This window comes from Cervus canadensis, chromosome 8 (genome assembly GCF_019320065.1).
Source record: "Cervus canadensis isolate Bull #8, Minnesota chromosome 8, ASM1932006v1, whole genome shotgun sequence".
In the NCBI taxonomy this organism is placed as follows: domain Eukaryota; kingdom Metazoa; phylum Chordata; class Mammalia; order Artiodactyla; family Cervidae; genus Cervus; species Cervus canadensis.
In genome coordinates, this window is record NC_057393.1 from 23,630,105 (window position 1) to 23,645,951 (window position 15,847).

The 15,847-nt window shown below is 41.0% G+C and overlaps 1 protein-coding gene across 4 annotated transcripts in view; it reads left to right on the plus strand.

Annotated features, from left to right (window-relative positions):
- SORCS1 (sortilin related VPS10 domain containing receptor 1) overlaps window positions 1-15,847 on the plus strand; it is a 570,351-nt gene that overhangs the window by 464,455 nt on the left and 90,049 nt on the right. For all 4 annotated transcript variants that reach the window (XM_043476626.1, XM_043476628.1, XM_043476627.1 and 1 more), the window contains exons 15-17: window positions 1,180-1,297; window positions 2,799-2,929; window positions 5,547-5,660. In XM_043476626.1, the coding sequence (XP_043332561.1) occupies window positions 1,180-1,297; window positions 2,799-2,929; window positions 5,547-5,660 (363 nt within the window). The remainder of the gene's footprint in view (window positions 1-1,179; window positions 1,298-2,798; window positions 2,930-5,546; window positions 5,661-15,847) is intronic.

A 15,847-nucleotide genomic window follows, 5' to 3' on the forward strand; every position in this document is an offset into this window, starting at 1 on the left:
CGATTTAAAACTTGAATAATAAACACGCTGATATACAGAAAATCACAGGCATATAAGAATGATTTCACTTTAAGACAGAACACAGAGCTTGATCACAACCCCACAAAGGATGTTATTTTTCCCTGGCTCTTTACCTAACCCAATTGTGAGGCATATTAGGGGAACCACGAGAACAGTCTGTTCTTGTGAAATTACATTTGCGCTCATTCTTGTCTGGAAAGTGATGATCATTAATTTGTGAAAGACTTGATTAATGGCTTGCCTGCCTGTGGGTTTCAAAACATGAGCTTTGAATTTGAAATATGAAACTCTGATTTTTTCTTCTCCTGGAAAATCAGAAGTGGAAAACAGAGAGGAAAGATTTTAAAGCAGTTGATCCTGTCGACAGTGAAAGTTTTTAAATCAAAGTAAAGAGTTGGTACATTTTCTGATTTTTTTCTCCTTTTTTTTTAACAATAGAAAAGAGCAACAAAAATTAACATGCCTAACAGTTATACTTTTGCCCAGTGGGTTAGCAATTTATTCTATAATTTGTCTTTATTCAGTTTTTATATTTACAAAACACAGATGGAAAAAGCTGATTGTAAAGGCTGCCTTGGAGCTTTTATTCACATTGACAATAGGTGATTCAAACACTTTATTAAGTAGCTGAGCGTCTCTGAGTCGGGAAGGCAGAATGAACAGGGTAGGACGTAGTTATAACTCTTCAGCCTTGATGCCTACTTCTCCTTGTGACTGGTGGGAAGATAAAATAGCACAGAAACCACAGGAACCAGGAAAATTAGCAAGAGAACCTGGAAGTATAATCTTGAACTGCAGAGAAGGCAGGATTTGTGATTGTTTTCTCATTTTTATTTTTTCTTTCTGCTCAACAGTTCTTGGTGTACAGTATATAGCAGCAGGCTTTTCGTCTAACACCCCTGGGTTCTAACTCTGCCAGTTCTTGGTGATTTGTCTTTGGTTTTTGCATGTGAAAACTTTCTGAGCCTCAGGTTACCCACAGATAAAGTGGAGTCAATAATAGCAACTCTGCTCAGAAATGTGTTTGGGGGATCAAATAATACGACTGATATAAGATGCTTAGCATTGTGCTAACCTCATAGTAAATATTCAGCAAATGCTAACTGTGGTTTTAACTGTCAGCATTGCTGTTACTGTGAGTATTCGTATCTTCTGCAGAGTGTTTGGACACTTCAGTCACCGCTCCGAATGGCAGCTGGTCAAAGTGGACTACAAGTCCATTTTCGATAGACGCTGTGCCGAGGAGGACTACAGACCCTGGCAGCTACACAGCCAGGTAGGGGGGCGAGTGTCCTGGGTGGGAGGCCTAGAGAGTACTGGGGGAAAAGCCAGTCATTGAAGGGAGGAATCAGGGTTCTCTGGGCAAAACCGTCCATCTGGTGGTTTCTTATGTGTTCTGGGTGCCATGGCAGTGAACAAACTCAACACTTATAGCTGTTGTGAAGTGATTCATGTTTTTATTGTACTAGGATATAATGAGATAAAATTCAGATGTGCTTGGCTTGGACTTTTGACTCAAAACAAAACACCAACTCAGCACACAGATCCAAACATAATTTATCTGAGCATGTCATCTGGTTGCAGGGTGTGGGGTCAGGGGTGAGGAAAGGCTCTTCAGTTTTATCTAGCAATGCAAACAGAGACATAAAATAGCAAAATTAGGCTGAGTGAGGAGTGCCAGTAAAATTCTTCCTCCCTGCCACTCACCGCTGCGATTCCCTGGGACTAGGTAGTGCTTTCCGCCTCCTTCCAAGGTTCTTGTGTTATAAGGATGTAGAATTAGTAGGAAAATTTCCTTCATCCTGGCCTCTCTGCTACTCCACTCACATTATTGATAGAATGCTTGGATAAAAGCATCTCTCTTTTGATTTCCCAAGGCAGAACTCATTCTGGCAGCCTCTCAAAGGACATAGCTGGGGCCCTTGCTTGCAAAGCCATCACTATATTGAGAGAGTGACACAACATATACTCCAAGCCTAGACTAAGTTGTATATTTATGTGCCGATGTGTAGTGCAGCTGGTTAAAGTGACTTTGCTCAAGAAAGACAGTGTAGAGTAGCTTAGACAAAAGTCTGTCTGGTCCTTTGGACACACACACAGAGCTGGGTTTGACAAGGGGAGCTACATCAGCTGGAATCACCCACTTTTCTTGGAGGCTCAATAATGAAAGGATTACTCATTCACATAGCTGATATTTTCTCCTTTGGAGTGCACGGACATTGTAATATTCAAAGCGTTTATTTATTTTGTGGAGAAACACTGAATTTAGTGCTACTGCTTACCTTGTAGAGGGATGTAAAATCAGTGCAGTAAAGTTGTGTGGGCAGAGGCATAACAAACCAAGGCAAAATGGACCTTTATGTTTCTTAGAAATATTCTTCTTTCATATGCACATAAATGATCATGTGCCAATCTTTTATTACAGAAGAAGTCAACTTAATTACCATAGATTTGTTGGTAATACACTGTTACAGACTGAGTCTTAGTTACCTGTGTGTCCCTCATAGCCTTCTACCCAACACTTTGCCAAGTAAGGATTTGCTGGAAACAGAATTCAGGACATTTTGACACTCTCTCAGTGCTTCTCAGGATTAATTTTGCCATCATGTTCTGTAATAACAGTCTAGACATTGAAAATAAAATGCTGTTAGCACAAAGCAGACTGCCCCTGTCCAGATTACCCTAAGATTTAAGACCATCTCCCTGGACTGTCCTAGTGTGGGGTAGGGAAGGTCATGCCTATGGGCCAACAGTGTGAGATTCTTGTCTCCTTACAGGGGGAAGCATGCATCATGGGAGCGAAGAGGATATATAAGAAGAGAAAATCCGAGCGAAAATGCATGCAGGGAAAATATGCAGGAGCCATGGAGTCTGAGCCCTGTGTCTGCACAGAGGCTGATTTTGACTGGTGAGCTTGTGCTGTTAGCCCATGTAGTCATTGCATATTTCAAAACCACACGGGCCTTAACGAAAGTTTAGATTTGAATAGTGACATGCATAGATACAAGTGACAAGCCTCATGTTTGTTGAATTACCATGTGGGGACATCATGGCTTACAGGTTATGTGTGTGTGTGTATACAGAAAAAAAACAGGGATTTCTTTAGGCTTAAGGAGGACTCAGGAGATAGCTGGTAATTATTTTCACATATTTGACAAGTCTCAGGACAAAAAGAGAGGCCAGATCCACCCCGAGTCCACTTAAACAATAAGTGGACGTTTCAGGGAGCAAATATATGTGTGCTCAAGATAAAAATCTTTCTAGAATCTAGGATTCCTGGTAGTGAAATTATGGTTATTAAGGACAGTGCATTTTCTGTATCTGGAAGTTTTCAGTTAGTGGCTAGCTGACCATTGCTTATGAAAGCCGTGGAATATTTTTCTGAATTCAGTGCAAGGATGGAGTCACTGGCATTGCTATCTGTGGCTTTATGAACCTAGCAGTAGGAGAGCCTTCTCCTTTTACCAGTATTAACCTAGTTTAAACTGGAAAAGGAATGCAACATTTAGACATTAAATATTCTCAGAGTGCCACAACATGCTTTTTGGAGCTTTAGTTAAGCAGAAAACTAGCTTGTGGGGCCAATGATGTCCTTGCTTTGTTCTAGTTTTGACTGTCAGATGAGGTTGAAAGATGATTGAAGATGAGTAGGTGGTAACCAACCCTCTTGATCATGTCCATCCCATTTTCAGTCTCTTTTTTATCCTCCTCCTTTTTAAAATGTATTTATATGTTTTTGGTTTAGAGAAAGCAATTGCTAAATGTGTATGTCAGTGTTGAATGATTGAACTTAACCAGCATAAGAAACAAAGACATTTACTTAGAAGTATTAGCTGGGTAGCAATCATCAGTCACATGTCTGATCATCAGAATATCAGTGATTGGGCTGAGATACTGTGTACATGCATGTAACATTACTTAGAAAAAGGAAGCATCTCTCATGGTAGATCTCTAGGAGCATTATCTGAATAAATAGTACTGGCCAGTCCTGGCACATTGGCTGCCAGTACTCAGACCTATGACCCAAGGCCATTCCTGTCTTGTTGGTAGAGAAGGCAAGCCAAGAGACAGTTCTGTCTCTCTCTGGGCTCAGCTGGAGGCAGACAGAGCTTCAGTTACACGGACTCACAGGGAATTCTGCAGGGGCCTCCCCAGCCCTGACTTTCCTTTTAGTCAGTGCAACACTTAAAATGACAAAAATATTTCATCTCTGTCCTACCTTCAGGATTGACATCCTGAACTACATTCACAGGGAGAACTTGCATGGAATGTTTGTCATTCATCACGTGTCTCTTTCTGAAACCTGGCTGCTTCTCCTTTATTCCCTCTATTCAAGGAGGATCCATATGGGGAGTTAACTTTTTATCTTATAGCTTTGACTTTGGCCTTCCCAAACAGTGATTTTTTGGCAAAGGTGGTTGTCCCTGAATGTTTTCTCTCAGTTTGGCTCTCCCCCGGGACATCCCTCTGCTAGATGACCTTGCCTGTTATTTGTAATTTCCTGAAATGAACACAGGATGTCCTGTAGGCAGAGTCCCGGAAGTCCTTCTACCCATGCTGTGTTGCACCAGAATCAAACCCAGCTGGTATGGGCAGAATTCTGAGAACCGACTGCCTGGTGACAGGCCCCTGAGCAAGCCTAGTTCTTCTTTCACAGCCTGTGTGTGCCAGCATCTCACCTCCATCACACAGATGAGCCAGTTCATACCTGTGCTTGCCATCACTGCCTGCGATTTGTCTGTGCATGAGGAGGTACAATGTGTTGCCATTCTCTGCGCCCAACTTCATCTTTCAGAAGCCAAGAAAGCCTTGGCTTTCACAAGCCTCGACTCAGAGGCTCCTGGAGGCAAGAATGCAAGGAGGCTGAGAGAAAACTGTTTTCAAACTAGAGGAAATTTAAAGCAATTGGTGGCATTAACTGAATAGGACCGAGTTTTCCTTTGGGGGGAATGCTTGCAACATTCCCGAAGTACATTGCTTTTCCTGCTGTGACTTCGAAGCAGATGGCTTGGTCACAGAGAGACCTGGCTCAGCTCTCCTTGGTAGATCCAGACGTCTTGGAAGAGCACCCCAAAGACAACACTAGTAATGAGAATTATGCCATGTGGGGATGCCTTAGGTTCTTCAATGCAGTCGACACAGAGGACTGGGCTTCCACTATTACAGCTTTCTCAGGGCCCAACCACAGTCACTATTGTGTCTCCCCCTGATGAGAACAACATCTGTGCTCCTGGCTGAAAGGTGTTTAATGGGAATCACTGGCACTGAGCTTTCATCTCTATACATGCGTCTCTGTGGCCTCCAAGTTAGCATTTCTCAAAATGGATTCTGTAGAATGTTTTCTTGGGTAATTGATAGATATTCCGTGGAAAGAAAGATTCCACTTTTGGGAAGGCATTGATTTAGTGAATGCCTGTTTTTTTTTGTCTAATTGACCAGGGTATAAGTTGGCTGTGGACTGACTTAAACTGTTCTCAGTAACGTTGCCACCTACTGAAAGGTTTCTCGCATTTTTCCCCCAACAGTGACTATGGTTATGAACGACACAGCAATGGTCAGTGCCTGCCAGCCTTTTGGTTCAATCCATCCTCTCTGTCAAAGGACTGCAGCTTGGGGCAGAGTTACCTCAATAGTACTGGGTGAGTGCCTGAAGCATTGGCGTGAGGAGGTCATCTGCTGCTGCTTTTTTGCATGCGATAAACTTATAGAATCACTTCTGAACAAAGACGAGGTCTGTTTCATTATAGCACCAGTTTATTGACTTTCGTTCATTTTATTTTTTTTATTTTTTTTTTTACTTTTTTTTTACTTTTTTACTTTTTTTTTTACTTTTTTTTTACTTTCGTTCATTTTAATCGGCACAAATTTGCATTAATAGTGCAAATTCCATCTGAGAATAAGATTCCAGCTGCAAATAAGCAAAACAGGTTACTTGGATGAAGATAGCAATGATGATGATATACAGATTGCTTCATTTTTTGATCCCTTATTTCACAACTATTTAATCACATGAGGCTACCGTTTACCTTGCAGCATCCCTGTGTGGAAGGTCAAACAAGTATTTCCCATGTGCATTTCCTGCTTTATAGATGTGGAAACTAGAGGCAGAAAAGAAGCTCCTTGACCTTTCAAGAGTATGCTGGTGTTAGCAGGAATGTGTTCCATTTTCTCTATCCAGTTTTGATGCTTTGAAGACATGCATTCTGATCTTTATAAATCTGGAATCAGATTTGAAAATTTTGTGTTGAATGATTTGTGCTGTGGGGTTTATCCAATATTATTTAAGAATTACCATAAAAAGGAAAACCATGTGGTGACTTTCCCAAAATTGTAACTGATATTTATAGACTTAGGAAACTACTGTGTGGAACTTATTTGGAATCTAATTCAAGCACTCTATCAAAAGACATTTTCGAGCCATTTGGGAAACTAAATATGTTCTGGTGACTAGTGTTGTATTCATCAGGATTTTCCAAAGATATGCTTTTCAATCTCCAACTGGAGATATATATGTGTATATGAAGAGATTTGTTAAAAGGACTGGGAGCACCCAGCTATGGAGGTGGGCAAGTTCAAATCCTGATATCTGTAGGGGGAGTTGGCAAGCTGGAGACCCAGGAGGTTAGATGGTTTGTTTCTAGGCACAGTCTGAGCACTGATGGTGAACCAGGGAAGCTAATAGTATAGTTCCTGTCTGAAGACCAGCAAGGTCAAAACTGATGTTTCCATCTAAGTGTGAAGGCAAGAAGGAAGCCATTGTTCAGTTTGAAGGCAGTCAGGCAAGACAAATTTTTTTCTTATTTAGAAGAGAGTTAGCTTTTTTTAGGCCTTCAACTATTTTAATGAGGCCCACCCACATAAGAGAGGACAATCTGCTTTACTCAATTTACTGATTTAAATATTAATCTAATTCAAAAACACCCTCAGAGAAGCACCGGAATAAGGTTTGACCAAATACCAGGCCACTCTGAGGCCCATACAAGTTGACACATAGAATTGACCATCACAGGTAATATTAGGTTGTGTCTAAATCCAAGTTTTATATTATAATGTGCTAAGTCACTTCAGTGATATCTGACACTTTGTAACCCTATGTACTGTAGCCCGCCAAGCTTCTCTGTCCATGGGATTTTCTAAGCGAGAATACTGGAGTTGGTCACCATGCCCTCCTCCTGAAGATCTTCCTGACCCAAGGATCAATCCTGCATCTCTTAGGTCTCCTGCATTGGCAGACGGGTTCTTTGCCACTAATGGCACCTGGGAAGTCCTATTTATATTATATTAACTAAATGTATTATACATTTATGTATGATAATGATATTTTGGTTAGGTCAAAAAAAGAAAAGTATCTTTTAGAGATACTTAATGTGTGACATTTGTTTTAAAATGTTAGAAAGGGGATGTATGCTGTGCTTAGTCACTCAGTCATGTCCAAATCTTTGCAACCCCATGGACTGTAGCCTAGCAGGCTCCTCTGTCCATGGGAATTCTCCAGGCAAGAATATTGAGTGGGTTGCCATGCCCTTCTCCAAGGAATCTTTCAAACCCAGGGATCAAACCCAGGTCTCCCGCCTTACAGGCACATTCTTTACCATCTGAACCACCAGGGAAGCCCAAGAATACTGGAGTGGGTAGCCTATCCCTTCTCCAGGGGATCTTCCCAATGCAGGAATTGAACCAGGATCTCCTGCATTGCTGGCGGATTCTTTACCAACTGAGCTACCAGGGAAGCCTAGAAAAGGAATACATGTTAATAAATTTTGAAGGTAACTTAATGAAAGTGTGGCTATTTATTATACTGTTTTCTCTCATTTGTGCATATTTAAGAATTCTGATATTAAAAAATTAAAGAGAGAGGGAGGGAGGAAGGAAGAGAAAAAAGGGGGAGAGGGGAAGGGCTGGAAGGAGAAGCGAGAGAGGGAGGGGAAGCAGGCACTCACCAGTAGGCCAGCACTGCTTGACAGCTGCCCTTCTCATTGCTCGTGAGAGCTGCCATCCAGAGGAGAGGACATTCATGTTCTTGTTTATGTACTTTTGCATTTGAACTGTTTACTTTTTTTTAATCTAAAAAAATAACCAAAATAATATATACTACTCTCAGAATAGTATATACTACTCAGTGGCTATTACCTGAGAGCATCTCACCCTAAGGGATTTTTGTTGTGTTATCACATCTGCTGGTTTCATCCATTCCATTCAAACTTTTTTTCGGAAGGAGAGAAAAAAAAACATAGACATGCACATCAATATTCTTATCTATGATTGAATAAATAAATAAACTATGATTTATTTGCACTGTAACACAAAATTTGAGAAAAATGCAAGTAACATTTTTACAGCAAAGGGCCAGTGAGGTCTTGAGCATCTAGTACTATGTGAAAAATTGAAAAAGGCTGCTGAAATCACTCAACTTAATGGTGAAGAAATGCCAGAAAAAGAAGTTGTATCACTTGCATGTACGAACATGTTTAGACATTGTAAAGAGCACTGGGAACCTCTGAAGCTGATTTCAGAATTGATTTTTTTTTTTTCCCACTGAGTTAGTCAAGGGAGTTATGCTGTTCTCTCTTTGGTATTGATGACAGGAGGCTGAAGTACAGAGGGGTCTAAATTTTAACAAGTGCTACTGAAACCACTGTAATAAGGCAGAAAGAGAAGGTCTATGAACCCTTACTTTTCACTTTATTAAGAATATATATGTATTTTCATTTTATGATTATATACATGTATCAATATTTACACACACACTTAGACACTTAGATTTCTTTAGCTACTCCTAAACAGATTTCACCATTCCTTTGGTAAACTCAGTATGTGAAACCCAAATAAATCCTAACCCATATAAAATAAAACATCAGAGATGAGTAATTTATATATTCTATTCAATGGAAGTTTTCATCTATGCTCTATAAGATAAAATTTTCAATTATAAATGGTTCAACAGTAGGTTTGTTGTTGTTTAGTCGCTCAGTCATGTCTGACTCTTTGTGACCCCATGGACTGCTGCACACCAGGCTTCCCTGTCCTTCACCATCTTGTAGAGTTTGCTAAAACTCTTGTCCATTGAGTTGGTGATGCCATCCAACCATCTCATCCTCTGTCATCCCCTTCTCCTCCTGCCTTCTGTCTTTCCCAGCATCAGGGTCTTTTCCAATGAGTCAGTTCTTTGCATCAGGTGGTCAAAGTATTGGAACTTCAGCTTCAGCATCAGTCCTTCCAATGAATATTCAGGATTGATTTCCTTTAGGATTGACTGATTTGATCTCCTTGTAGTGCAAGAGATTCTCCAAGAGTATTCTTCAACACCATAGTTCAAAAGCATCAATCCTTCGGTGCTCAGCTTTCTTTATGGTCCAACTCTCACATCCATACACGACTACTTGAAAAACCATAGCTTTGACTCAGCAGTAGGTATCTGGGTATATAAATGGTTGTCAATGCAATTATGTTTATTAATCACACAATCACAACATTACTTCCTAGTGCTCCCCCTCCACTCTCAGAGGGTTGTTCCTGTCAGTGGCTATTACCTGAGAGCATCTCACCCTAAGGGATTTTTGTCGAGTTATCACATCTGCTGGCTTCATCCATTCCATTGAAACATATTGCAGAAAATCATCAGCATTAGTGAGCGAGTTTGTATAAAAGGGACATATGATAAATACCAGCCATCAGCAAGTAGGATAAATGCCCTGCTCTTGAAAGTAAGGGGCTCACAGGTGGAAAAGTAACCACCCTCATAGCACCCTGTGGCCCAAGGTTGGGAGGAAGGATATCAATCATAGCCTCACAGATTGACATATTGTATATACATTTGCATCAGGAATAGGAAGACCATTAGCTGGGACAGAGTCCTGAAGTCATCCTCAAAGAAGGCACCATACCATCAAATTTCCATTTGCAGGGTCTGTAGCCAACTCAAGAGTGAGTAAGAGGTAATGTGTAGATGAAATTGAAAAAGAACTTTCTGCCTTTCTTTTTTTTTTAACTTTATTTTGTATTGGGGTATAACTGATCAACAATGTTGTGATAATTTCAGGTGAACCACAAAAGGACTTAGCCATGTGTGTGTGTGTGTGTGTGTGTGTGTATCCAGTCTTCCCCAAACTCCCTTCCCATCCAGGCTGCCACATAGCATTGAGCAGAGTTCCTTGGGGTGCTATCTAGTAGGTCCTTGTTGGTTATCCATTTTAAATATAGCGGTATGAACATGTTCATCCCCAATTCCCTAACTGTCCCTCTGCTCGCTCCTTCCCCCCCTACACAGCAACCATAAATTCCTTCTCTAAGTCTGTGAGTCTCTCTCTGTCGTGTAATTAATTTCCTTTGTATCATTTCTTTTTAGGTTCCACGTATAAGGGATGTCATATGATATTTCTCCTCCTCTGCCTTACTGCACTAAGTATAAAAATCTCTAGGTCTGTCCATGTTGCTGCAAATCTTTTTGACTGTCTTTAATGCCACTCCAGCCCCTGACCCCAGATGTCACCTGGCTATATGTTGATTTGGTGGCATTTCATAAGTACAGATTCAATAAGGTGGCAGCCACTACAGTGCTGCAATCAATCATTTAGCTTTTCACTTAGAGATGTTTAATTACAAAAAGTATATACATATGTTTTCTGTGTTTAAAAAGCCAATTTAGATTATCATCCCAATCCTGGCCCCCTTTCCTACACAGCTGTGATCTGTTTGATATGCATGTTTCTAAACACTTTCTTTTGCATTTGTCAGTGAATAATTAAGTGAAAAGATACACAAAATTAATTTGGTTGTTTTTATATGCAGTTTCCTACTAGATGTATTATTCTCTTATGTGCCTTTTTCATTCAAAAACCCATCTTAGACATCTTTTGATGTCAGAGTTTATGAGGCTTCTTTCCATCTAATTTCTTTTTACCCCTTAGGATTCAGGCACCAGGAGTTACGTAGTAATCCCTTTCATGGACATTTTGATCATTTCCTATTTTCTGCCACTATAAACAATGCTACAGTTAGCTTTCTCATACTATAATACTTGTTATTAAAACCCTGCAACAATAATTTGAGTCTTTTGGCAGCTGAAGACCTTTATGCTAGCTGCTAAAGCAACTTCCATCCAGTCAGCTGATTCCTTCTTAGACCTGAGTATCTAGGCATTGCCAAATATCTCCCCCATAAGAGTGGAAACACCACCTTCCTGCCCACACACTGCCTGTGAATCCCACACGTGAGATATTCAGTTATATTAACTTCCGTCCTCCTTTAAAATACAAATGCCAGTGGATTATGTAAGGGAACACTAGGAGGAAGGGTAAGCAGGATTCCCAAATTAAGAAGGTGTGAGGACATGTTTGAGTACACTCCAGGAGTTGGTGATGGACAGGGAGGCCTGATGTGCTGCAGTCCATGGGGTCACAAAGAGTTGGACACAACTGAGCGACTGAACTGAACTGAGGCAGGTTACTGCAGGCAAAGGAACAAGAGATGAGCCAGGTAAAAGGGCCAGGCTGGTAGTTTTTCAAGGACAAGCTGTGATGTCAGATTAGTATCCCGGCACTGGGGGAGATATTGGGCAATGCCTGGAAGTCTCTAGAATTAAGGAGTCACAGTGCCCCCAAGTCTCTCCAGTGCCCATTTTAACCCATCCACGGGCATCTCTGGTTGTCAGCACAGAATATGTAGTATTAACTTCAGGCTGAGATGAAGTGCCGAGGAGTCACAGGGCAGGGCTGGCTTGAGAGTCCTTGCCTCCGATAGATTTCACTTGTCATGCGCCTGACTTGCTTCACCCAGTCCTCACAGCAGGGCACACGCTACAGCCATGCAATCAGACTTGGGTTGAACAGGTCTGCAAAACAGCCATCCCTTGTCAATAAAGCTTAACAAGCAGATCTGCCAGTAGCACGTTTCTGCAAGTTTACTTGAAGGCACGCAGGCAAACTTTCCTTTTATTTTTGTTAAGGCCTCGCTTTATAAATGGTTATGGTTGCTCTCATAGTCAGCTTATTACGCTGTATAGATAGCCCTGTTCTCAGGTTCACTCCCTTCACCATGATGGAAACATCCTAGCCCCAGTTGTTAATTATGCGCAATAGAAATGCTCTTTTGAGGAGATGCCAAAATTGTTATCAGTTTCCCTGTGTAGAAATGAATGGGTGTGCAGTTTCCTTTCAGCTCGTGGAAAGATCTTAGAAAGAGTTAGCATAAGAGCTGAAATGGGTGTAGAGTATCCCTCCAGTGGCCGTAGCTGCCAGTCCTTAGCTCTTAGCCCAGTGATGTAAGGTGTCCAGTGTCCACACCACGACACAGCACGTGAGGTTGATTCTGCCATGTTGTCCCTGCCACTTTTCACCTGTGCCTGCATGCCTCCCACAGCCCAGTCCATGGGAAGCAAGGAAGATGGTACTAGCCTTCAGCCTACTATGGATAGAGAGTGAACTCTAAGGCAGGAGGTGTTGCTTGGTAAAGAGCAGAGTTGTTTTAGAATGAAACCGTCTCTACCTTCAACTTTAGCAAGCTGCTTCCTCTTTTGAGCCTTAGTTTCCTAAGCCATGAAATTTTACTATTTGCTTTTGGGGGTTGATTAAATGTGATACTTTATATGAAGCATGCAGCACAGTACATAGTAATAGTAGTCACTTTTCAAAATGTAGAACATCACCAACAGTGATCATCGAAGGGCTCCTCTGGAGTGAAGGTTAGAAGAGGGGGGAAATTTCCTTTTATTGTGTATCTATAGTCCAGACATTTGATACATAATAGTCATGACAGTCCTGAGATCTAGGACACATTTAATATAAGGCCCTGTTTTGTCATCTGTAAAACTGAAATAATACCTTGCATAGGCTCATAAACTCACAGAATTAGAAGCACTGTACTCCAAAATGCATGTCTGCCCCTGAGACCACTCAAGGCAGATAAGACATTTACCTGATTAATAAATGAGTTCCTTTTATTTAAATAAGATGAAACCAGTATTCATCTGTGTGTCATCTGGCATTTAGTGCTGAAATAACCCCAAATTCATTTTCTCTTTGTAACTCCGTTGGTAACTATAAATATCTCAGTTTGCAAATACAAAAGCCCAAGCCTATTTCATTATACTATACATACTATGTACTACACATTTATACTGTGTTCTTGGGCATGAACTTGGGAAACTCTGGGAGACAGTGAGGGACAAGGAGGCCTGGCTGGCTTGCTGCAGTCCATGGGGTCACAAAGAGCTGGATGCAACTTAGCAACTGAACAATAACAATAGCTATTTCAAACCCTAAAAGACGATGCTGTGAAAGTGCTGCACTCAATATGCCAACAAATTTGGAAAACTCAGCAGTGGCCACAGGACGGGAAAAGGTCAGTTTTCATTCCAATTCCAAACAAAGGCAATGCCAAAGAATGCTCAAACTATCACTCAATTGCACTCATCTCACACACTAGTAAAGTAATGCTCAAAATTCTCTAAGCCAGGCTTCAGCAATACGTGAACTGTGAACTTTCAGATGTTCAAGCTGGATATAGAAAAGGCAGAGGAACCAGAGATCAAACTGCCAACATCTGCTGGATCCTCAAAAAAGCAAGAGAGTTCCAGAAAAACATCTACTTCTGCTTTATTGACTGTGCCAAGCCTTTGACTGTGTGGATCTCAATAAACTGTGGAAAATTCTCAAAGAGATTGGAATACCAGACCATCTGACCTGCCTCTTGAGAAACCTGTATGCAGGTCAGGAGGCAACAGTTAGAACTGGACATGGAACAACAGACTGGTTCCAAATAGGAAAAGGAGTACATCAAGGCTATATATTGTCACCCTGCTTATTTAACTTATATGCAGAGTACCTCATAAGAAATGCTGAACTGGAAGAAGCACAAGCTGGAATCCAGATTGCCGGGAGAAATATTAATAACCTCAGATATGCAGATGACACCACCCTTATGGAAGAAAGTGAAGAAGAACTAAAAAGCCTCTTGATGAAAGTGAAAGAGGGGAGTGAAAAAGTTGGCTTCAAGCTTAACATTCAGAAAACTAAGATCATGGCATCCAGTCCCATCACTTCATGGGAAATAGATGGCGAGACAGTGGAAACAGTGGCAGACTTTATTTTGGGGGGCTCCAAATCACTGCAGATAGTGATTGCAGCCATGAAATTAAAAGACACTTACTCCTTGAAAGGAAAGTTATGACCAACCTAGACAGCATATTAAAAAGCAGAGATACTTTGTCAACAAAGGTCCATCTAGTCAAGGCTATGGTTTTTCCAGGGGTCATGTATGGATGTGAGAGTTGGACTATAAAGAAAGCTGAGCGCAGAAGAATTGATGCTTTTGAACTGTGGTGTTAGAGAAGACTCTTGAGAGTCCCTTGGACTGCAAGGAGATCCAACCAGTCCATCCTAAAGGAGATCAGTCCTGGGTGTTCATTAGAAGGACTGACGTTGAAGCTGAAACTCCAATACTTTGGCCACCTGATGCAAAGAGCTGACTCATTGGAAAAGACCCTGATGCTGGGAAAGATTGAGTGCAGGAGGAGAAGGGGATGACAGAGGATGAGATGGTTGGATGGCATCACCGAGTCAATGGACATGAGTCTGGATGGACTCCGGGAGTTGGTGATGGACAGGGAGGTCTAGCACGCTGCTGTTCATGGGATCACAAGGAGTCGGACACGACTGAGCGACTGAACTGAACTGATACTTGTATGTGGTTAAATCTTGTTTACACTGTTTCAGATCCAGAGAATGTGATATGATTTAAGTTGCTAAATTAACTAGAACATTGCTTGTTTCATGCCAACCATGAAAGATTCTGTAAATATAAAATAAAATAGGCATTGGGCTGGTTTATTCTAAGAAACAAAGATAATCTTATCAAGGAACAGATTTCTTTTTGCTACTAAGCTAGAGATATTTCTAGATGTGTTTTTTAAATGTAGGTATAGATATTTTTGTCTGTGAAGTTTCTTTAGAGAGGCCATTAATCTCTTCTGGAGTAATGTAAGTGTACAGTGATGGTTCTTGTTGTTCCTCAGTGTTAGTTTCTCAATATTCAATGGGAATATTTACTCAAGAATTAAAGAAAAAAGATTTAAAAATAGCATTAATTCAGTATCTATGTAAGAAGATTTAGTGGGTCCAGGAAAAAAATATATATACACACATAAATTATAGCAAAACAGTTATCTTCATACTCTCACATAAATTTAAAATGTTTTAAAAATGCTTTCTATAAACATAATCCTCTCTACATGAGCTATGAAAACATTTAGACCCTGGCTATCCTGCCATCACCCTGGGGTTGCTATTTCCAGGGCCTTTGGGGGCTGTGTTCTTTTCCCAAGTGATCTCATTTCTGATCCTGGTAGAGTTCTTGATGTTCCGTCTGATTTATTTAGCAACATGTCAGTGTACATCACAGAGAATAATTGGTCCTAAAAGTGGTCTATGTGTTTCAAGTCCACAGAAAAGAAATCACTTGCAGTGTTTTCAGACCCAAAACTGCTACCCATGTAGCTGTTTTTTATTTTTATTTTTTGGAAAGCACCCATTCAGTTTCAACAGCAGATGCTCTAGACTTGTCAGCTGCTACAGAATTGATTCTTCAGAATATATTTCTTAGATACATGTTGCCACATATTTACAGGATGGCATTAGGGTTGGAAATGAAGAAGGTGGACAGAGATCAGGTTTCTCACACCACTGTCCTTGCCCAGTGGTATTGGGAATAACAATCCTCATCCAAGTGGTATGGCATCATGACAAAGAGCTGCAAACCCAGTCCAGAGCCCCTGACCACTGCTTGCCCACTGTGTGACCCTGGGAAGCCCTCTAAACTCTCATCTCTCTCT